This window comes from Rhinolophus sinicus, chromosome 3 (genome assembly GCF_057876585.1).
Source record: "Rhinolophus sinicus isolate RSI-liver-muscle chromosome 3, RSI-T2T, whole genome shotgun sequence".
Classification (NCBI taxonomy): Eukaryota; Metazoa; Chordata; class Mammalia; order Chiroptera; family Rhinolophidae; genus Rhinolophus; species Rhinolophus sinicus.
Genome location: NC_142503.1, coordinates 127,717 through 152,432, shown reverse-complemented (window position 1 = coordinate 152,432; position 24,716 = coordinate 127,717). Strand labels below are relative to the sequence as shown.

The following is a 24,716-nucleotide window of genomic DNA, read 5'->3' as shown; positions in this document are numbered from 1 at the left end:
AAAATTCATTTTTACTTAAATACGTACAACAAAATGTACCAGGATAAAAGAATCACACTTTATATTTAAGGTCAACAAATACGCCTAAAGCAAGTTTGTAATTCATGTTTTATTTAAGGATTGTGTCCAGTATTATTATTTTACAAGAATAAAGCAGGGGATAAAGGTAAGCTTCACACTTCTGATTACTGGCAAGCTGCTGACCACTGGGCAGACGATCTCTGTTCAAATCAATCCTTATTCACTAGAGTACAGGATTCAAGAACAGTTATGCTCCGAACACATGCGCGAGCTGTACTGTACATAATTACAAGAGCTGGTGGACTCCAGGCCCATCAGTAGGAGCGAATGGCGGGGGGGACGGTGGCGCAGTCAGCCTCATTCAAAGTCTTGTCGATCACGGGTCTGTATTCCAGCGAGACCTTAAAGAGAAGAGTCAGTGGTAAGGTGGGGCACAAAATGTACTAAGAGCCTTCTCCTTGTGCTCTTTTGAAAAATTAACTATACAGCTAGATTTGCAGACAAGTATGCAGGAACTTAAAGGTATTCACTGGTGCATTTTTCAACAACAAACTCAAAAGCGATCTAAATTCACAACGGGGCTTGCCATGTCATTATGGTAAATCCACACAACAGAACCCAGCAATTAAAACAAACTGTACAAAATTCTTGATGCTTAACCAAAATCCTCCAATTGCAGGGAAAACCCGTTATATCCTGTCATACTTGAAGTATCTTTATACTCTATTTATTTCGTTTTTTTCTTTCTACTTGTCAGTGAATATTTATACACACGCGTAAGGGAAAGTATGTACACATATACAAAACGTGAAATATTTCAAAATGACAATAAAGGATATTTCTAATTAGTGAGCTTATAAATGTTAATTTTCTTTATACTGTCAGAGAATAGCCTTCCTGAAAAATGATGCCAACTACTGCCCGTCCCAGCAGGCAGCCTTATTTATTGTGAAGTGATGAGCACAGAGCAGTGTCTGCAGCCCCAGACAAATGATCAAGACGAACCCTTACAAGCTATGAAAAGGTTAGGGCTAAACAGTGCACCTGAACTGTAACGCCTGGCACCGATGCCCAGTGGGTGAATGTGTTTGATGAAACGAGACCGGGAGCCTCCACTGGCAGTTCCCAGGACCTGCCCACCACTCCCCGCCTCTGCTCGCTCCAGCATCGCCTGGGCTTCCAGGTGGTCTAGCTCAGGGGAGGACAGGGCAGGGGTGTCTCCCATCACCTCCACGCCCTGACCCTGCTCTCTCTGGGCTTGGGACAGAAGCCTGACTGACAGTGTCCTTTTCAGTGGGGTGTCACATTTGTCAGCAGTCGATGAAAATCCATGCTGCTGGTCCCAGATCATCAAATGCAGGGGTCTATTGGTGCCCGTGAGCAGACCACGCGCCCCCCCACCTACCTTCCCAGTCCTGAGGTCGACGTAGGAGAGGGTGTGTTTCCTCCAATGCTGCTCAAATGGCTTCCGCTGCTGCCCCTGGACGGGCTTGGAGTAGTCATACTCGTCCACCCGATCCTGAGGCCAACAGACAAGGTGTGTTTCAGCAAAGACTGTCAGCACTTACATCCCACACGTCTCACTGCTCAAACAGCAACACAACCAGAAAACAGGGCAAACTCACTGCCAGTCTGGTATGAGCCCCGACCCACTTAACAAGGAGGCTCCGTTGTGCCCAGCTGGCCTTGTTTAGAGCCGGACCTTCCTTGTCCCTTTTCCAGCCCAGGCCCTGCCCGCTACAATGTCTAATGCCTCCCACGTTGACATGGTGCAGCTCAGTACCAGACGCAGGGCGTGCAGAAGCGCCACATGTCAGGGGTCAGCCTCGAGTCACAGGCAAGCACCTCTGGACCAGCCCATCCCAGATCCCAGCCTGCACGCAGCCCATGTGCACCACGGCCCGAGTCCCGACGAGGTCAGGGCCGCTGGGGCTGGCTACCAGCTGGCAGCGAGTGGGTTTGCAGTGGCACCTTGTAGTCTTCCCTGGCGTGAGCCCCACGTGACTCCTTCCGGGCCTCCGCCCCATAAATGGTCTGAAGTGCACAGAGCATCAGGTTCTGCAGCTCCAGGGTCTCCACCAGGTCGGTGTTCCAGACCATCCCTGGGGACACACAGGACACAGGACTGTCCCGTGAGACAGACAGTCCTGTCAGACAGCCCCCACCCCCGTCAGCGCTGATGGGGCATCCAGCACCCAGCCTGGGCAGAGGCCTGGGAGCTGCTCACCTCTATCAAACGTCTTCAGGTGCTTGAGGTCCCCATACAGATGGCTGATCTTCTCGCAGCCTTCCTGCAGCACGCTGCCCACCCGGAACACGGCCGCGTGGTTCTGCATGGTCTGCAACACCAAGCCCCACTTGACCTTGACGTACACGAGGCCACCCAGCCATGGCTAACCCCCTAGATGTTCTTCATAAAGTATTTATGTATATTAAACAGAAAACTAGGAAATGCAGACTGTGTTTGTTACTCTGAATTTTAAAATGTGGTTTTTGTTTGTGAGATACTCTCGTAGCAACTTTCAAATACGCAGTAGTTTGTAACTATAGTCACCATGCAGTACGTACATCGCATCCCCAGGACGTATTTTTAACTCATTTTGCCCACCCCCACCTCTGGCAACCACCAATCTGTTCTCTGTACCTATGAGCTCAGTTTTGTGTGTGTGTTTTAAGGTTCCAGTGACATCATATGGTATTTGTCTTCCTCTGACTTACCTCACTCAGCACAGTGCCCACCATACTGTTGCCCACGGCAGGACTCCCTTCTTTTTTATGGCTGAATAGCAGTCCACTGCACACATGTGCTACTCTCCATCCATTCATCTCTCGATGTTTCTGTGCCTTGGCTACTGTAAGTAATGCTGCCATGAACATGAAGGAGCATGTATCTTCTCAAGTTAGTGTTTTCTTTTTCTTTGGATAAATACCCACAAGTGGAATTGCTACATCTGATGGCAGTTTCATTTTCAGTTTTTGGAGGAACCTCCATACTACTTTCCACAGTGGCAGCAACGATTTATAATCCCAACAGTGCATGAGCGTTCCCCTTTCTCCACATCCTCACCAACACTTGTGACTTCTTGTTTTGATGACAGCCATTCTGACAGGTGTGAGGTGGTGTCTCACTATGGTTTTGATTGCATTTCCCTGATGATCAGTAGCGTTGAGCATCTTTTCATGTACCTGTTGGCCATCTGTATGTCCTCGTTGGAAAAATGTCTATTCAGATCTGCCCATTTTTCAATTGGATTGTTTGATCGGATTGTTTGATCTTTTGCTCGAGTTGTATGAGTTCTTTATATATTTTGTACATGAGCCCCTTATCAGATAAATGATTTGCAAGTATTTTCTCCCGTTCAGTAGGATGACTTTGCATTTTGTCGGTTTCTGTTGCTGAGCAGATGCTTTTTGTAGTCCCACTTGCTTAACTTTGCTTTACTTTAGTTGCTTTTGCTTTTGGTGTCAGATCCCAAAAATCATTGCTAAGATCGAGTTAAGGAGTTCACTGCCTCTGTTTTTCTTTAGGAGCTTCAGGGTTTCAGGTCTCATCCATTTTGAGCTAATGTTTATGTACGGTGTGAGATAGGGTCCAGCTTCATTCTCTTGCTTGTGGCTGTCCAGTTCTCTCAAAACCACTGAAGAGACTGTCTGTACATTCATGGCTTCTTTATTGTTAAGTGACCGTATGTGCATGGGTTTTTGGTCTCTCTATTCTGTTCCAGTGATCTATGTGTCTGCTCTTATGCCAATACCACACCATTTTGATTACAGTAGCCTTGTAATACAGTTTGAAATCAGGGATCATGATACCTCCAACTTTGTCCTTCCCTCTCAAGACTGCTGTGGCTATTTGGGGCCTTTCGTTTCCACACAAATTTTAGGATTAGTTGTTCTATTTATGTGAAAAATGCCATCAGAATTTTGATAGGGATTACACTAAATCTGCAGATTACTTTGTGTCATGTGGACATTTTAAAAACACTGATTCTTCCCATCTACAAACACAGAATGCCTTTCCATTTATTTTTGTCCTCTTCAATTTTTCATTTTTTATTTTAAGGAGCACACAGCTCACAGTGGCCCATGTGGGGATTGAACTGGCAACCTTGGTGTTATTAGCACCACGCTCTAACCAACTGAGCTAACCGGCCACCCCTTCAATTTCTTTCAGTGTACAGGTTTTTCACCAGGTTAAATTTATTCCTATGTATTTTACTCTTTTTGATGCAAATGTAAATGGGATTGTTCTCTTAATTTCTCTTTCTGATAACTCATTATCACTGTATAGAAACGTAACTAATTTTGTATGTTGATTTTGTATCCTGTAACTTTACTGAATTCATTCGTCAGTTCTAATAATTTTTTGGTGGATTCTTTAGGGTTCTCTATATTATCATGTCATCTGTGACCAATTTACTTCTTTTCCCATTTGGATACCTTTCATTTGTCTCGCCTGACTGCTGTGGCATGGACTTCCAGTACTATGCTGAATAAAAGTGGGGACAGTGGGCATCCTTGTCTTGTTACAGGATCTTAGAAGAAGTTTCCAGCTTTCACCGCTGAGTGTGATGTATTCATACTCAGTGGGTTTGTCATATATGGCCTCTTATGCTGAGGTGTATTCCTTCTATACCCACTTTGTTGAGAGTTTTTATCATAAGTAGGTGTTAAAATGAAGTTTTGATCAAAGTGTTTAATACATGGTGGCAGAAAGGACACGACCACTCCATCCTGGAATTCCCGAGAAGACAGCAGCTGTATGTGGGCTATGGGCTGCCTTCTCGTCCCACTCACAGGTTTGCTGGTAATGTCACAGAAGCCCCCAGACACCCCCTTGGTGATATAAACCAGGAGGTGCTGAGATGAGGAGGCACTGAGCGAGGTGGAAGGTGTGAGGTAAGAGGCCTGGGAACACTCACTGCCTGGTCTTCAGGTTACTGTGTATAAGCTCCTCATATTAAGTACCTTACAGTTTTACTGTTTCTGCTCATAAGAAATATGATACGAACTTATTTTAGGTATGCTGAGAAGTAGGATCTACCTTTGTTTCCTATCATTTACTAAATGACTTCTCGTCGTCGCTCCTGAAAAGCCCCTTTATTGTGTGCTAAATCGGTGTACTGAGGCCTGTTTCTAGACTGGATTTTGTTTTACTGACCCAGATGTCTCTTCCTCTGCCAGTGTCAGGCTCATGGGGCTATAAGTGAACTTACTTAGTGGGAGCTCATCGACTTCTTTAAAATGACACACACTGTGAGGTGCTAATGCACAGCATCCACGTCAAGGTTTTCCAGGAAGAACAAATGGGAAAAGATGTCTTAGTGTCTAGTAAGTATCAGGGAAAACACTCTTCCTGGTCTCCAGTCGTCGTGTTTTGCACACCTTTTCCACAGTCCTGGTTAGGTCGTTCAAGGCATTTTAACCTTTTTGGCTGCAGCTCATAACATCAACTTCTGAATGGATTATTCTAAGAACCTTGGGAAGCTGCTGATTTTTGGATATGAATCTTTTATCCAGACACCTTTCTTACATTGTTTTTATTAATTTTTCACTTTATTCTCTTGGAATTTTTAGGCAATCATATCTGTAATGAAAAATTTTGTCTATTCCTTTCAATACATACCTCATTTCTTTTGTATTTCTCACTGTGAAAGCTGGAATCAGCAGAAAAGTCACTCCCCCACTCACTCAAACGCAAGCCCCACAAGGGCAGAAAAGTCTGTGTTCTGGTCAGTGCTGACTCTGGCAGTGGGAACACTGCCTGGCACGTGACAGGTACCATTACCTGCCTCGTCTGGTAGGAAAGCCTCCAGTGTTTCCTACCGCAGTCTCGTACCTCCAGCCTGTCTACACAGAGTACACCTGTCCCAGCAGTCAGAACCCTACAGAAGTGCCGCAGGGCCTTAAACACACGTGTCCCTAACTCATGCTCTCGTCCTTACCACTTCAGGAAGCCTCCGTGAGGCCCAAGCCCCACCCGGAGACTGATCCACAGCCCTATGAGAAGGGCTGCACGCAACTTTTTCCTGGCGTTGGGGTCTGTATATATGGGCCACTGGACCCCTTTCACAATGGGATGAAAGCAAGGGGCTTCTTTTCAGGAAACGTCCACACAAAAAGTCTTGTAAATAATTAAAAGTGGACAGAGATCTTGTTCATGTGCCAAGAATCCCTTATTAGAAGAATTTGCTTGATTCCTATCTGTTTTACATATTATTTTTATTAATCTAAACCTGTGTTAGCCAATGCGGTACCCACTAACCACATATACCTATCTACCTTAAAACTGAAATTCAGTTCTTTAGTCAGACGAGCTACATTTCACGTGCTCTACAGTCACGTGTGTTCAAAGATAACGGAATGTTTCCACCCTCACAGAATGTTCCATCAGACATGCTCTTGAAGGTAAATACTGACAATAACCAATGCACAGATTAGTTTCCACCCACGACCCAGGCTCCCACTCCTTGATTTTAGAGGCATCAATGGGCCCAGTTTAGAGACTCCCAGAGTTACTGGAAGCTTGGTATGCTGATGGGATTAATTTCTTGGCAATGAGATTGCTGGGCTTCCAGGAAGCCTGCTAAAAGGAAGCTTCCAGTGGGAACTGAGCCTCCTGGACCTTCCATTGGCCCTCTCCTTCAGGCTGTGCTGTCCCCACATTGGCAGAGATGGTGAGGAGGGAAGCTCACACGCCAGCACCTTGGAGCACATGACAAGGCTCAGTCCCTGAGCAGCTGGCCCATCCTTGTATGTGCAAAGACACACATTTCTGTCTCATCGGATCTCTTTTGCACTCCGACTTGCTACAGCAGGAATTCATCCTCAGCTTTCATCCCAAAGCCTGTGTAGGCTGAGCGTCTGGTTCTTACCTTCTGCATATTGAGCCGTAGTTCCGATGTTCTTATGCTTCCGTCAGCAAATCTCAATTTGTCAAGGTTCATGACAGATTCTTCCCCAGCATTTGCTTTAATTGGGGCAACTTTATCTCCTGAAAAAAAAAAAAAAAAGACTAGAATTTACCTTCTGAAAAACACTGAAAAAAACTGGATGGATTACACATGGCACCAAGTGTGTACTATAACCTTTCAGAGTTTGGAAAATGCACCTGAACTCCACCTGGACAACCCTATACCCGAGAAACCATCTGTTAACTTGGGGCAAAAAAATAAACATCAAGACAACATTTCTGGCAAAGAGTAGGTGTCCAATAAGCAATTTTTGAATGAACAAGAGAAACCATCTCAAGTTTAAAAATTACTTTATGCGAACACACTTTATACTATTCCTCTATTAAGGGAAAAATGGCATCCTTCAGAATAGTGGTTCTTAGCAATTCTGCTAACACCCTCCCCACCCAGGTCTCCTGCCAATCCTGACCCTTGTGCCCTCTTACTTAAACCTCAACGTCTGCTCTCCCACCTTTCTATAAAGATAAATGTTTTGAGGAGTTTTCAGGCTTTTCTGGGATGACATGAAATGTTTTATATCCAGCAGGTGCTATATGCAGGAGGTATGCAGTGCAGGAGACAAAGGCCTGCAGAGCTGCTTGCAGCCACTCTCTCCAGGGGACCCGGCACTGGCCTTTCTACTGCCTGAGCTCTTCCAGGCAGCCGGCTGGTTCGTTTGCTTGTTTATAATGTTTTAAAAAATGGTCACTCAGTAAAATTGACTCTTCCCTTTAGGTGCATAGTTCTACAAATCTTAACACGCACACAGATTCCTGTATCCACCACAGTCAGAATACAGATTGGGATTTCAACATTTCAATGTTTAAAATATTCACATTTTGAGGGGAGTAGTAGTACAAACATTTTTCTATTCCTCTTTTCACTTTGAAATTAGAGGAAAAGTAAAGTCCACCACCATGTGTAGAGATTTGCGACCCTGGACAGAAGTGCGTAGGCCCCACCACAGGCAGGATAGGGTCCCTGGCAAATACCCATCCATCTTCCTTCATCCCTAGTTCTGCCTTTTCCAGAATGTCATCTAAATGGAATTGTACCATGTACCTTCTGAGTCCGGACCATACAACCTCTCACATCTGAGTCATGCTCACTGCTGCACGTATGGCTAGTTTGTTTCTTTGCGTTGCTGACTGTAAAAACATTTTTCATGTGTGTACCGATCCTTCAGACATAGAAGTACAAGGTATCCTTATGAAACTTCCTTATTCCCATTTTCAGAGAAAGGGAACCTCAAGCTTTCCGCTCTGCACTGAGAGACTGGGCACCGGGCTCAGCGCAACAGTGAGACGAGCAGCAGGTCGGACGCAGACGACGTGACTGGAGACAAGGCTCCACCCGTGTCTCAGCCTGGCGCTGTGATCTGAGCGGGGCGGAGTGAACAGGCTGCCACCCCCTTACTATGCACACCTCGGCAACTGCAGACAGGAAAGGGGGTACGGCACCTCGTTCCACTAAGGGCTATGCTTCATTAGTGCGTAGTAAGACTGCACTGTTTCTCCTGCATCACTTTCACCAACTTAAAATCTATGCAAAAAACTTTTGCTCAGTAAAAAAAGCGAACTGAACAGTTGAAAACACCAATGAGTGAAACGTAATGGGAAGACTGGGGGCCCAGGGACCCCATCGTCCTGTCCTTGGGAAGTGTCTCCCACTCACATTACTGCTGTAACAGATGGGGCAAGGTCAGCCATGTGAGGGCCTTTGGAGGGAGGAGCCGCAATAACTGTCCTGGTCTCAGTGGGGCTCACAGTTCTAGCACTTGGTTTTCCTCTGCAAATATTTTAGTTACCACCAGAAGAAAAGCAGCTTCAAATCCATTCTGTCACTAACAGGGGAGTCATGACCTAGCCTGTGTTTTGTCTGCATCCCGCCATCCCTTTCTCCTTTAGCAAATTACGTACACTTTGCTTTTAGAACGGCCTAAATTAGTTTTCTGTAAGTACCAAGAACTTATATGTTCATTTAAACCTATGATTTTAAGTATTTCACTGCAAGTAAGTAACTTGTATCAGACAAGTAATGTGTGATAAACTTTACCTGAAAAGAACAATCTCCTAATAGTGACTTTTCTAAGTAGAACGTAATGACTACAAAGTAAAATTCTGACCAAAAATGTTATCCTGTCAGCTTTTTAAGACCTCACCCAGCCTGTGTCATCTCAAGTGTATCAACACGAACCCTCTGAATGTGTTTCGTCATTTCTGGGGAGAAAGCAGACTCCTACTGTGTGGTCACAAGCACCCTGACTCCAGAAGCACCCGGTTACCTGAGGAGAACCGTACCGGGTCTGCAGGACTCTGCGATGCTCAGGGCGCACGCCCGGCCAAAGACGACCAGGTCCAGGAGCGAGTTGGCCCCGAGACGGTTGGCGCCGTGCACGGAGGCGCAGGCGGCCTCCCCACAGGCGTATAGGCCCGGCACAACTTGGTCCTGGCCATTCACGTGCCTAAGAACCTGTGGGAAAGGAAGGGGGGTAGCAGACATGAGAGCGCAGCCTGCACGAGAACACAGGGACCCTCCGCATGCACTGCTCTGTCACCCTCTGCCTGCGATACGCCACTACCCATGCTGAGGGGTCAGAATAGCCCAGATGGCAGCACCTGCGACTTCAGTGCCACGTCTAGTTCTCACCAGGAAGCTCACCCACCACCCTCTCGCTGTGGAGTCAAGGAAGAGAGCATGCAGGGAGTGTGCAAGGAACCCGAGAGTGTGCAGGGAGCACCACAGGGAACACGGAAGGGAGTGTGCAGGGAACACAGAAGGGAGCACGCAGGGAGCATGGCAGAGAGTGTGCATGTTGCAGGAGCAGTGAACTGGGAAGCTGAGATTGCAGCTGTACATCAGGCCCTTCCAACTCAGTGCTCACCTATTGTAAGAACACCACCCCACCCACTCCACCTGACTGAAGAGCTGCATGAACTACACACCACCCAGAGATACGAATTATAAAGGACTCAATTTACAAGCTCACTGTAAAGATAAAAATAATGCAAATGACACTATGACTATTCACTAAGATGCGATAAGAAATCACTAAGAATCGATTGTTACTAAGGAGTGAAGGCAAACACTCAGACCGGGACCTCCCAGTCTCAGTGTCCTCTGCCGTCCAGTAGCAGCAGTTCAAGTAAGTGCGGCCATTGGGTAGCTCGCACTCTCCGACAGTCGTGTCCTCTGCCTCTAACTACCGTCCATCTACAGGGGCCACTGCAGGGTGCGCCCCCTGTCCCCGCCCTTCCCTGTGGCGTCACCTGTCCTTTGTAGTTGGTGGGAATGCCACCCATGTTATAGTGCACAGTAGGGAGGACAGGGATTGGCTCCTTGGTGACGTCCACGCCCGCAAAGATCATGGCGGTCTCTGAAATGCCAGGCAGGCGGATGGCCAGCTGCTCTGGGGGCAGGTGGTGCAGCTGCAGGTACACATGGTCCTTCTCAGGACCACAGCCCCTGGTGGAAAGGGACAGCACAGCGTGAGACAAAGAACAGCCTTGAAAAGATGGGAGAGTACAGAACCACCGCAGCACGGGACACTCCCCATTTCCTCACACCCGATAAAAATCCAGCCACCTCGTCTTTCCTAAGCACCTGCTATGTGCCAGCATAGACTCCAGAGGCTGGACACAGCCAGCTGTGAGCCACACACACACACATCCCAGCCTCACTGAGCTGTGTGCCATGGTTTCCCGAGCCTTTAGAGAGCACTTTTATGCCAAATACTCCAAAGAATCATTTGACCTCTCAGTTTTATGTAAGAACGGAAAACCTCCAAGGGCCACACCAGCAGCTATGTGACGTGTCACCAGAGTAAGGAGCAGTGTCACCCACTGACGAGCCTGAAGCTGCCTTGTGGAAGAACAAAGAGTGTGGGTGACACAGCACAATGCCAAGGGCTCATGTGCTGTCGCACTCCTCAACAGTGACTGTGTGTATCACACACTCACTCACAAAGTATGTCCCACAGACTGGAGAGAGTTACACCCACTGGCTACACTTCTCCAAAGGCAGGGCTCTGGGGAGCTGTGAGCTGAGGTGACGGTTGGAGGCAGCAGAGGCGAGCCCTAAGCCTGAGCTCACACTGAGGCCACACCAGCCCCTGTGAAGACACGGACATGAACGCTGCCACCAGACACATGGGACAGATGCACAGACCTGCCTTCGCGGATTTCCAGAGTCATGGACCGAGACACGACGTCTCGGGAGGCCAGGTCCTTGGCGACAGGGGCGTACCGCTCCATGAAGCGCTCGCCCTGGCTGTTGATGAGAATGCCGCCCTCGCCGCGGCACCCCTCCGTGATGAGACAGCCAGCGCCGTAGATGCCTGCAAGACCCAACCAAGTCACACCTGCACTTCCAATACTAGTGTGTTCTCAAGGCAAGGGGGAGAGGACGCGAGGACGCGAGGGGCGTTACACCCAACAGGGTCCGACAGTAAACAGGGCGTCTGGATGACTATGCTGCGTGAGGATGGACGGCTGCTGTGGACAGTGACACTGCCCCACAAACACTCCCACTTTAACCTTTCAACACAGCTAGGACACGTTCAACAGCTCAGGTCTTGTTTTACTTTTCAAACATCCTTTTATACCCTGAAACTGTAGTGACCAGTTTAGGTAAGAAAAGCCAGCTTGGCAAGTTATTCTCTGAAGTAACCACATACCAACAAGGGTAATAACTACAGTTAATACTTACGCTGTCCTTAGTGAAATCCTGACTTCTTGACAATACCAGGTACTCTTCTCCCCACTTCCAGGGACGGGCCATTAAAGCTCAGTAAGCAGCCCAACGTTCCAAAGTCACAGCGGCCACCCATCAGGCCCACCCCCTTCACAGTGACTGTCCCTCAACCTATGAGAACAAGCAGGCCACGCCTCACTTGGATTTTAACAAAGGAGACAAACACATGATGTAATTCCAGAGCTGACAGCTGACTCACTCCTACACCAGCGGGGTTCTCTTGTTTTTACAACGAGAATGCAAAATCCTGCATTTCGTCTGCTTTTCAGTTTTTCTAGTTTCTTTTTTTTTTTGTTTTCTTTTTTTAATTTATTGGGGTGACAACTGTTAGTGAAATTACATAGATTTCAGGTGTACAATTCTGTATTACATCATCTATAAATCCCATTGTGTGTTCACCACCCAGACTCAGTTCTCCTTCCATCACCATATATTTGATAGTTTTCCTAGTTTCAATGGCATTTTCTGCAGTGGTTTCCTTCTCGGACATTGAAAAGGAAGTGTGACAAATGGAGCTCGAAATACATTACAGAGGTCTCAGATTTCTCAATTTTACTGGTTATAACCAGCAATTGTAAAAGCACCTGATAACATTTTTTAATTTTTCATAGAACGTACTGCAAAGGAAAGAGAAAAAACAGGTCTTGCTCTTAGTGTGGTGGCCACTGCCACACACGGAGGCTCTTCTGTTGACAGGTCAGAAAAGCAACCTAGAAAGAAAGGTCAGCGCGAGATTCGTCTCCCAAGACACAGATTCTCAGATACTAGATAACATCCCCAAACTCTCTCAAGCCAGCACCCCCAGCCTAGAGCCCCCTTCTGAATACCACACTGTACACCCAACTGTCTGATGCCCCCAAACGAGCTCACGTCCACCACGACTGCACCCTCACTCGTCAGCACCTCTCGGAGTGCATCCTGATGTTACCAGGCAGTGGGAGCCCGATGTCCCCCCCACAAACTGAATCCGCCTGGGCTACTCTCTGGCTTTAAGGAGACTCGCTCAATAAATACTGACCAAGGCCCTACGAGATGCCTGGCACTGAAGACAGTGACCGAGCCGACCAGAACTGACAGCCCAGTGGGGAGGAACACGGAGCAACCGCTGCTTTGCAAGCAGGATAAGTACACTAGGCCAGGGGCAATCTTCAGAGGAAATGACGCGTTAGGACCCAAGGGACGAGAAAGGGACCACAGTGAGCGCCCCACACGTACTGATGCTTAATGCTTAAAAGACCCAAAGAGCCGATTCCATGAACACAGCCCATCCTACCTGTGGGGTGGAACTGAACGAACTCCAAGTCCTGGCAGGGAAGGCCTGCCCTGGTAATCATGGCAGTGCCGTCACCGGTGCTGGTGTGGGCCGATGTGCAGCTGAAGTAGGTGCGCCCGTAGCCCCTGGAAACAGACGGCCAGCAGAGCAGTGAGTGCACACAGCGCCCGTCGGGACCTCCTCTGCACATGGTGCCCTCTGCACATGCTCCCTGGGCAACTGGAAGGGCACCTGAGAGTACTAAAGAACTCTCACTTGTTCTTTAGTATTTCTGTACTGTTCAAGTGACTGCCCTTTGGAGAAGCATTTCTCACTTCTATAATAAAATTTTTAAATGTTCATACTCACCTTTTTAAGGGTTAAAATAACAGACTGTCGATAGAAAATGGAAATCATTCCTTTTCATCACGTGAACAAACAGCACTAATCTACCCCAGAAATCAATAAAAACACAGGGTCAATTAAAGCAAAAGGGATGTTATTCCAGAAAGTGTCATGTGAGTCTCTAGGTCTCAGTTTTCTCCAGGGTCCTCCCCGCTGCAAACTGATGACACTTTCTCGCCCAGGGCAGAGGCAGGTGCTCCCCTTGGGAGAGAACGAACTGAGGCTGGCTCAGGTGACTCCCCTCCCAGGTTAGGTCACGTCTGAACCACTGTTCCAACTGCCTGCCCTTTATTACAATCAAGATCCCCTGAAAGTAAGCTTCCCTACAGAGATGCGAAGCACCATGAAAATTAGATTCCTACCCAGTAGCTACAACAGTGTTCCTTGCTCTTATGCGGTGGATGGAACCATCTTCTATGCACAGTGCGATGACACCACGACACTCCCCGTCTTCCATCAGGAGATCCAAAGCAAAGTACTCTACAAAATAGCTGGTATCGTATCGCAGAGACTAAAAAAAAGAAGAAGAAAAGGCACATTTCCCACTGCATTTCAGGTGTTAAACAACACTGAACGTGACGTGTTCATGTGAACAAGTGAAGGCCTTGTCTGGTCGTAACACACGGTTCAGGTAAGCCCTGGAGAGCACCAGGCTGGAAAGGGGTCACACCACCCACAGCACTGGTGCGATCCTGTAGTAACTCGAAAGGGGCTCTGGTCCGAGCTGTGTAAAGGAAACATAAAAAGGATGCACACACGCTGCTGCACACCAGAGGGGACCAGTGAGGTGCTAACATAGCCCTGGAGGCAGTCCAGGCTCTCTGGCGCCACACGCAGCAGGACACTCCCCTCAGAGTTTGACGCCACAGCTGGGCCCACGAACCACACGGTCTCGACTTATACTGGGCTGTTCTATACGGGAGCTCTGGCCACACGCAGCCACTTAATGTAAATAAAGCAAAACATACAGCCCCTCAGCACACCAGCCACATCTGTGGTCACACGAGGCGGGCAGCTGTTGGACTGGTTTCCCTGGTCCCAGAAGGTTCGGTACCAGACAAAGACATGGGTCCGATGTGCCCTCAGCTAATTGAAAGGTGTCTCACTAAAACTGCCAGCACCCCATGTGACACACAATTCCATGGGACGGGCAGGTCCTGTCACATATTTGTCTGCACACTTGGTCAGAGAAGCCACTCGTGTCCTAACACTTGCAAATCAATGACCTGTCCCCATTGGAAATCCAGAGTTCAGAATACACATTATCTGGCCATGCTGACGCTGGCCCGGATTGGCCCGTGACAACTACGAGTATCTCTCAGGTCTTAGTCCTGTTTTAACAGTCAAGTATTAAAACAAATCAGGAACTCAGACATGGTGAAAGAGCCTTAAAATCCCTGCTGTCCTCTTCTACTTTCAGTGCGGCAGGTCAGCAGTTCAAACCTGGTCTGTACTGATTATGAATTTAATTTTCTAAAACAGAAAACTTCAAATGAACAGTTACTGTACAAAGTCTCCCAAGTTATTCCGTTGCTTCTGAAGACACTACTCAGGCCTGTGTGCTGCCACTCGGACCCGCCCCAGGGTCCCTGTGTCCGGCTCAGCAGCACGCTGCCTGGCCCACACCGTGCCCCGGGCGGCCTCACTCACCCGTCCATACAGTGTGTGCAACAGCGAGTGGCCAGTGCGGTCGGCTACACAGCAGCAGCGATGGGCCTGCCCGCCTTTTCCAAACTTGAGGCTCTGTCCACCGAAAGCACGCTGGTAGATCTTCCCATCTTCAGTTCTGCTGAAGGGCATGCCGTAATTCTCTAGCTGTGCAACATAAAAACAGCACCTCATACCCCATAGCGATTGAGAGACTCTTGTACCCTGAACAACTTCAAGCTAAACCTGCAGACCCAAACGAGCACATTTTATGGAAACGGCGACCCTTCAGAAAAGAGGAGCATGTCCTGGGAAGTGAATCGAGTGGCTAGTAAGAGGAGAGGCGCCCCCTCCGCCCCCCATTATTTCGCTCCCATCCTCTCCTCTGCCCACATCTGCCTGAACCCTAATGCAAACAGGCTGTGAGGTCGTTACCTCCACCACGGAGGCAGGGGCCTGCTCTGTCATGTAGTGGATGGCGTCCTGGTCCCCCAGCCAGTCGGAGCCCTTCACGGTGTCATAGAAGTGCCACCTCCAGTTGTCCTCCTCCATGTTCCCCAGGGCAGCATTGATCCCTCCCTGGAACACAAACACAGGGCAACCTCAGCAGCTATAGATGGGAGCCCCCATGGCCCTGCCCGGAGCTGCATTGGGAGGAAGCCAGGAACAGGCAAGGACTGGATCCAGGACCTTCCTTAGCAGGGAGGTGGCACCACACAGCAGATTCTAAAGCACGGCCCTCATCCCACATGCGTCCCGCATCCCTCGACATCAGTCTGCTCATCCGGGAACGGGACATGAAGCTGAAAGCCTCGAAGAGGTGCATGGGACTAAGTGAGAGGTCACATGTGCAGTGCTTACTACTCACCGAACCTGGCCCGGGAAAGGTGCTCTACAAATCTGGGTAACTTTATGAAATGTTCCCAGTAGTATTGACGGGCATGTGTTGAAGACGAGATGTGCTTCCTGCCGAATGACCAACTGCAAGCTCGGACTCAACCCCCCAACTTCTGCTATGCCTGCCCCTCCTCCCCCATCTTATCCCACTGGCTCCGCCCCTCAGAGGCACAGAAACCAGGCGAGATGCTGGCCCTATCTTGCTCCAACTTAAAACTGGATTCCCTCTCTTTACATCACCTTTTTCACAATTAAAGGCACATTTTCTAACTCCCTCCTCTTTTCCAACTGTTAGTCAATGTCAACTTTTAAGTGCAGCAGACCCTGCTGGATCCCTTCCCCACCTCATACTGCTATGCCTCAGTTTCCCCAGTAATGTGAGGAACCTTGTCACTTCCTTTGTCCAGCTCCTAAAACTACAAACCTGAACATAACCCTGACGAAGTATATCGGTACCACAGTAGGAGCTGCATACTGAAAGCTCAGCCCGGCGCGTGCACGAATGCTGTCATTTTCTTGCCGCTATTAGTGAGAATCTGGGCCACAGACGCCTAGCCTTCCCGGCGTCCTGAGACTGTCCAGGCCGCCACCTGTCTAACCCTTCCCATTAAGCCTCTTCTCAAGAGCCAACAGTCAAGTTAAACCACCCTCTCTCTTTCTTTTATTAGTATCACACTACTTTGCACTATTACTTAGAATGGCCTGTATTTTTCCTTTTAGACAGCGAAGTCTCCACAGGTGTCCATTATTCATCCGTGAGCTTACAGAGCACAGCTTGAGAACAAAGCACCAAGATAGCTGAGCGCCCAAAGAACGTTGCTGGACACTGAACACAGGCTCTCCCAGATTCGGGCGGCTTTTAGGGTTCCTGGAAAGTCACCACTCACTGTACTCTCAATGAGGAACTGTGTCCCAAGTACTAGAAAAGCCAGTCAGATGTGACTTTCAAATGCCACCTCTGTACAAGCTGGGCCCACTAAGTGTGCCTAGAACGACACTGAGTCATTGCCCACTGTCCTTCTGTTCTCCTTCCTAACTTCGGCCATGGTTTTCTGTCCTGCACAGTCACATGTCATCAAAGCTCATCGCCACCACACCCAATGAGACTTGTCTGAGGAGGCGGCAGAACCATGAGCTTCCGGGCAGACGGAGAACAAGCCCACAGACGAGTTCATTTCAGATTGGTCAGTGCAGTGAAGGAAATGACACCAGGAAGGGACGGGGTGCTTGGTGGAGTGTAGGGTTCTAGGTGGGAATTCCTGCCCGTTCTCAGGAGTTTTTTGTTTTGTTTTCCCATTTCCAAATCCCAAGAAAAGTTGGCCGGGAAATCGGGAAAATCGGCTCATTGAACCCAGTAATACCCACAATGGGAAATAAACGTACTGCTCACAATGTATCTCTTAGACATTTTTCCTATTTATCGCTAGGGTTTCCAGGCGGGAAGTCCCGTCCATTCTCAGGATTTTTTTATTTATTTTTTTGCTTTCCCGTTCCCGAATCCTGAGAAAAGCTGGTCGGGAATTTGGCTCCTTGAACCCAGGTGGTTGGTAGTATCGGCCGTCACGTTGTGGAAATGATTCATTGTGGAGAACAGAAAACAATTTATCTCTCGGGATTTGGGAACCGGAAAGTGAAAAAAATTCCTGCGAATGGGCAGGAATTCCCACCTGGAAAGCCAGTGGTCAGAGTGATCAGAGAAGTGCAAGTGTGACCGGAGTGGAATAAGAGTGACGGCAAGGCTTCGGGTGGAGGCAGTGGGGCCTGCGTGAGCGGTGGGGAAGCAAGGGGCAGGCAGCCTGTGGTGGGAGGGTGTGGTAGAAGCTGGAAGGCAAGGCGCCCTGCAGGCGCCAAGAGCACTGACATCACCGTCTCTTACCTGGGCCGCCACAGTGTGGGACCTGGTGGGAAACAGCTTGGTCACGCAGGCTGTGTTAAAGCCCGCCTCAGAGAGGCCGAACGCAGCTCGCAAGCCTGCCCCTCCGGCGCCCACCACCACGGCATCAAACTCATGGTCCACTACTGGGTACTGCGTGGAAATCTGGAAAAGAAAAATTCACTCGTCAGTCACCCATTCCACTACGCCAAATGTGAGGCTGTGGTGACAGTGCAAGAAAATGAAAGACAAAAGTAAAGCACCACTGCCATGCCCAGACGGCCTGCACCCTGCGTGGGATGAACAGCACCAACTCAGCAGTCCTGACGGTGTGCTGGGCACCACCTCACACTGAGAGCAGCCACCGACAGGCCTGCCGACAGCTGGAGCCATCGAGCCATCGAGCCTGAGGAGCTAGGAGACCCACCAGCAGTGAAAATACCAGAAACTTAAATCTACACCTGAAAGCAGGGAAAACTAACGGTAGATGTATGGGAAAGCAACCACAAATCAAAACAGTTAGTTCTGAAGATGGTTTTTCCTTTCCATTATCATTTGATTTCTCCTCTCTGTCTGCACCCACATGCACAGGCTGATACGACTGTCCCCTATGATGTGTGGGCTTCCTACAAAAATGCTCAAATGCTGTTTTTGGTCAGATAAGCACATTCTGGTTCATCAGGGTGACCACCTGAGAACCAAGGAGCACCCCGCTGTTTCAGGGCCATGCTTGTGTTTTCGTGCGACTGAGAAGGTACCAGGCAGTATTCAGTAACTACTGTCAGGTTATGAGAAGACGACTTCTAAGCAAATTTCAGGTTCTTCAACAGAGAGCAGAATGAACTCACTTAACACAAAGAGCCTGCGTGGTCCTATGTGGGTGGAGCAGGGATGTCCTCATCAATCACAGTAAATACTGTTCATTTGTCACTGTTTTTAGTTGCTTTGACTTAAATTTTAATCTGGTTTAAAAACACACAAGAGCTACAAGCAAAAAATGTTAATATCTAGGTTTCTGTTTGTACTAGACATAATCTGAGCATGCGCTGGAATGAGACTTTTTCCTTTAAATGATATCTGTGCATTACTCAAACATATTAAAACCCCCTCTAAGCCAAGAAAATCATTTGTAATGGAACAAAAAGCCGTGAACTTACTGAATCTGAAACTTTAGCCGACGACCTCTTATTGCCATCAATAGCGAAGTGAAAACTGCGGGTACCTGTCTGTGGTGTTGCTGGGCTCTGCGGAGGCAGATGGAGAGCGTAAGTATCTTGAAGGCAGAGGGACTCATAATTAAACACCCCCCTTCTAAGCTGTTAACCTTTTTATGTACCCAGGTGCTCCCCTTCACCTGGAAACCTCACCTGGGAGCCTCAACTTCACCCTGAGGATCTGGGCATGCTCAAGGTGACTTGGCACTCTAGGAAAAGCCCTTCCAGATGAAGTTTGTTTCAAAACAGGATACTCACCGACTTAGACAGGAAATAAAAAGGCGCCCTTTCACAGGAATTCTTCATTTATGTTACTTAGTGGACCTTGGGGAAGGTGCCCACATTGCGCTCCCAGTAGTTCTGCAAACATTGAGGCCCTTTTACTGGACTCACCCACGATAGCTCTCTTTCTGGGGCCGCACCATCTGTGAGGTCTTACGGTTCCCCGGGAAGGGACAGGACCTTGTGTCGGGACACTGAGGCTCTCGACCATGCTCTACTGCTTGCTGTGACACTCAGGCACCAGGGCCACAATCCCTTCACTGTGCACACGAGAGGCCAGCAGTCCTGCTTCTCCACTCTCCACGTGGGTGCCAGGCTTCAGCCACTCCCCTTATCTGCCTACGCCACAGCGCCAGGCGCTCTGACTGGACACTTGTCCCTGGCCTTTTCCTGGTGAACCTCTATGGTTCTCCAGGTCTTGGCTTAAATGTCCCATCCCATCAACACGTACACAAGAAAACTGGTCTTAATGAAATCCCAGCCCAGCGTGAGAGGCCGCACTCTTCATATGCTAACAATGGTCAGCAGCTCAGGGGACACTTCCCCACCCTGCTGACCGCACTCCAGTAGACAAACGAAAAAGGAGGAGTCTTAGAGATGCCGTAAAGGACAATCTGAGGAAGTACATCAGCAGCTACAAAAGGGGTGTGAGATGCCTCCACGGAGTCTACAGTTTGGAAGACAGGTTATTCTGTGGGATAAAGAACAGTTCTTCTGTAGGGCAAACCAGTGGGCACTACAGGGAGGGGGATTTGGCAAAATACAAAATGGACTCACAGAGCTGCTGTACTCTGAGCGGACTTCCTGTAAGCTGAAAGGACTCGGGCAGGGGCTGGCCGACTTGACTCTGAGACCAAATGACGGTTGCCACAAACATTTCAGTTCATTCCAATTACACAGTAATTCCTTGGATTTTCTAGTACATCTGAATTGGTCAGAGTAATGTTCTTAAATTCTCCAATTTCAATTTTAAGCACATTTGTTTTCAGTGACATAAGCCAATTTGTTTTTTTTCTTTCAGAAAATGAATTAAAAGGACCTAAAAAGAACAAAAATTCCTCTGCTTCAGTATATTTTAAATGGTAAAATGACATTTTAACAAAAAACTGTCATTGGAGGAATTTTAATAAAAATTTCTTGGAAATTTTATAAAGTACAATAAATATAAATACAGGTAATAGTACCAACAAGAACAGCACATTTTGTAATCCAAATTAAAACAGAAAGGGGCAGCTACTATAGTGAAATCTTAACAAATTATCACACTGCCTCCCTCTGGAAAATTGTAACAGCAACCTCTGCATCATCTAAATCTGTTTCAGGGGTGGTGACTGTAGAATTGGGAGGGTCCAATTTTAACTGAATTTCTGTCTTTAAATTCTGTGCTACTTATTAATGTTGTAACATTTTCTAACAGGACAACATGAAGAATGGGGAAATCTACCTAAGGTACAATTAAAAGGAACACTAAGACCTTTTAACAACATAAAAGTACAGGTGACTGAATTAGGAGGTAGAACGAAGAACTAAGTGAGGAGAGGGCAAACACTACCGCAATCTAGCAAGTGGGGAACCCTCCTCTAATAAAACACACCTATGAATCAGGAGCGAGAAACTAACTTGTAAGAACAACCCACACCATTGCGAAAGCAGCCAACAGAGGATCTGAAAGCGGCTGCATAACTACACTGTGAGGACTGAGAATGTAGGAAACAGGATGGTGAAGTGAACTAAACCCTCACCCACCAGCAGAGTTGATGTCCAAAGTGGGTTAAACAAACACCTGCACATGAGCTAGAGAAATGGAAGCAAATAGCAGAGGCCAAATACCAGAGACAATTCAGAATCCATTCCACTGGGGAGCAGGTCTGGAGAAGGAGGGGGTCTCATTCCTTTTCATTTATAAGGCCTTCTGTACTCATTGACTTTTTTTTTTTTTTTTTTTTTTACAACTATGTGTAATTACTGTCATGAAAGATTTAAAGGTTTCTAAAACAGGAGGCTTTAATGCATGCAGTTCACGATGCTACCCTGTGCAGGCTGGCGAGCTGTGGGCTCTGGCCCAGATGAGCAGTGCACAGAGCTTTCACACGTCACGTCACAGAACCCTCACTAACCTCACAGAGCAATGCGGTCTATCCAGGGTACGCGGGGTCTGCACTCGGGTCTGCCTGGCTAACTACAGATCCTGTACTTACCCCACGATCTGAGGGCCCTTGGGGAAAAAAAAGAATTCTGGCTCCAGGCTTTTAGCTGAAAGTGAGAATAAGGCTGCAAGTGCAACAGGTCAGAGTGTGTCAGCCTTTCCTACTGGCTTGATTCGGAGCCATCTCTGTCGAGCCAGCTGTTAGCTGCCAACCTGTACCTTTATTATCTCTTTGTATCTTCACCACTGTCCTGTGTTTAGGTACTAGCAAACATGACCGCAAGAGTTAGTGAACTGAACAAGTTAGGACTACAAAAGATGGTCCTGGGTTATTTTTTCTTTTTTTCTAAAGATTTTATTGGGGAAGAGGAACAGGACTCTATTGGGGAACAGTGTGTACTTCCAGGACTTTTTTCCAAGTGACCTGGAGCTGAGCTGCGCCCTCCACAACTAAGGTCCTGTGTTTTTAAAAAGTCTTTTATCTTGAAAATAGCTTTTCCTATGGAAATTAATTGTTCATCGAGCAACATATTAATTGGAGTTAGATTGGCAAGAACAAAAGCATCAAATTGGAGAGTAGATGGTGAGGATAATTGAATAAAGCCCACAGAGAATTTTTCTCTACCTCATTTTGTTCAATTCTGTAGTGTTTCCAAGTCATTTCATATTTACAGCTGCTTTCAGGTTACAAATTTTGCCTTTTCTTTGCTTTTCACTTGCCCCAGTGCACTGACACAATTAGTTTGGAGTCTCTGGGACTCCAAACTAAGATGAATATCCAGGTTATGTACCAAAACCAAGGCACAATTTTTTAGGTGAACCATGAAATATATCACTCAATACAAAACGCTGTGCAACTGGCATTATAATTATCTCAGGAAGCAAAACAAATGCTTGCTACAATGGCCTAAATAATGGAATTCTGGATACACCATTAAAACATATTCAGAACATAACATAAAAAAAATGAACTTATTCTAGAAGAAAACCTTGGATATTCATGCTAAAGGATCTGAAGAATCTCATCTGAAGTGAACAGTTAACTAACAGCTTTTTGGGGTCTTTAGTTTTCCTTTCCATTAAACTACTTTGGGACACTATGCAAATTGTCAGTGCACTGGGGCAATTGAAAAGCAAAGAAAAGGCAAAATAGGTTCGTAATCTGAAAGCAGCTGTAAATATGAAATGACTTGGAAACACTACGGAATTGAACAAAATGAGGTAAAGAAAAAGTCTCTGTGGGCTTTATTCAATTATCCTCACCATCTACTCTCCAATTTGATGCTTTTGTTCTTGCCAATCTAACTCCAATTAATATGTTGCGTCGGGCGGAATTAATTTCCATAGGAAAAGCTGTCTTAGTCAAGATAAGACTTTAAAACCCAAGACTATCTTTTTTAGTCCTAACTTGATTAATTCACTAACTCTATCTTGAAGTCATGTTTACAAATATCTAAACACAGGACAGCTAAGAAGATACAAAGAGATAATGAAGGTACAGGTTGGCAGCTAACAGCTGGCTCGACAGAGATCACCCCGAACCAAGCCAGTAGGAAAGGCTGACACACTCTGACCTGTTGCACTTACAGCCACATTCTCACTTTCAGCCGCATTCTCACTTTCAGCTAAAGCTTGGAGCCAGAATTCTTCTAGTCCAGCATGGACAAAGGACAAAGGACAGCAATGCTTTCGTGAGCTGACAGAATGGGTGGCGGGTGAGGGGAGTCCACAGGCTGGAGGGTCTTAGTCTGCATGAAGAACACGGCATGAGGGGGTTGGAGACGGACATGTTAGCCCTTCTCCAAGCACCACCCCTCATTTCCCCGCAATAAGTAGGAAGCACTGAGACCCGTGCTCATGTCTGGCTGCCTAAAAATACCCCAGGAAGGCTCACTGACTTCCTGCTTGAGGACTCCTTACCATCGTGTATTAGAGCCCTAGGGGGGTGGGGGCGTCTGATCTGTAAGCACCTACTACAGCAGCAGGTAAATGCCTTCTGGTGTGGGCGGGATGGGATGGCTGGCTGCGCCATCTCACGGTTAACATGATTTTAATATCTACATTTCAAGAGGGAGAAAATTGCAGGTATGATTACAGGCATTAAGTCATGTCCATACTGTTGAATGTCTTGGTTCCAATTGGAACTTTCACCTTATAATTAAATTACTAAGCAGGTGGGTGGGCAAGTTCATTTAAAAGAATCAAATAACTAAATCCTCTAAGTTTAATGTGTAAAGAAAACCGTAAAAGATCGACTCTGAAGATGTAAAGAGTACATCTGACAAATCCAGCACAAAGGGCTCAGGAAAGCACAGCCCTGCCTGTCATCCTGGACTGACCAAATCTGGAAGGTACTCCACGGACAACGCAGGAGAACAAACGTCCGGGAGGTCTCGCCCAAACGTGGTTTTGCAGTCAGCGCGCTGCATTCTCCGCGAGTCTAACAAGTGTGCACAAAGGCCACCATCCAAAACCCGACATGAAGGGCCTGAACTTCCTGGCCAGGTCCCGGTGTGGACACACAATCTACGCTTTCTCGAAAGTCCGGGTGTCAGACGTACCTCCCACCTCACCCCGCCTCGGAACGGAGCAGGCACGGGCGCCGCCGGCCCGAACCCCATCCTGTCACCGGCCACCCGGGGCCTCGGCGGCCCCATCGCCCCACCAATGTGCTGCGGGGATCAGAGGGACAGCCTGGTAAGCGGTAGGCGGAGGGCCCAGCCCAGGCCGCGCCTGCGGCCGCCGTCCCGCCTCTGCCCAAGGTCCACGCGCGCTTTGGGATTCCGAGGCCCGGGGCAGCCACAGGCCGCTGCTGCCCACGTGACCTTGGGAAGCCCGGCCTCCTCCCCGCGTTCGAGCGCCGGGAGCCGGGACCCGGCGACCTTGGCCTGCGGAGGCGAACGGGGTCGTGACCTTCACAGAGACGGAGCCCGGCCGGCTTCGGACACAGCGCCGCGGGCCCCGGGACGGCGCCCGACCCCTCGGGAGGCCCGCGCTCCTCCACGCTCCGGCCCGCAGGCCTTCCACTGACCGTCCCGATTACGGACGCGGGCGCGGGGACCCGGCGTCCGCTTCGCCCCTGCCCGTGGGGTCCATCTGTGCCCGCCCGGCCCGCTCCAGCCCGCCCGCGGGGCCGACTCACCGGCCTGGTCAGCGCCAGGCGCCGGGCCCGCAGCAGCCGCGACACCGCCCGGACCCCCGACATGTCTGCTCACCACAGCGCTGTCCCACCAACCCCCGCGCCGGGCCGCGCCTGCGCAGCTCGCCGCCAGCC

General features: G+C 48.3%; 1 protein-coding gene across 1 annotated transcript; it reads right to left on the bottom strand.

Annotated features, from left to right (window-relative positions):
* Positions 1-90: 90 nt before the first annotated feature.
* SDHA (succinate dehydrogenase complex flavoprotein subunit A) lies at positions 91-24,681 on the bottom strand. The gene is made up of 15 exons (XM_019744589.3): positions 24,585-24,681; positions 18,958-19,044; positions 17,804-17,965; positions 15,466-15,609; positions 15,034-15,198; positions 13,746-13,894; positions 13,000-13,124; positions 11,142-11,310; positions 10,244-10,439; positions 9,275-9,446; positions 6,897-7,015; positions 2,249-2,360; positions 1,993-2,123; positions 1,427-1,540; positions 91-422 (listed from the first exon to the last, which is right to left on the bottom strand). The coding sequence occupies exons 1-15, from the start codon at positions 24,645-24,647 to the stop codon at positions 336-338; spliced, it is 1,995 nt and encodes a 664-aa protein (XP_019600148.2). The 5' UTR covers positions 24,648-24,681; the 3' UTR covers positions 91-335.
* Positions 24,682-24,716: the final 35 nt, after the last annotated feature.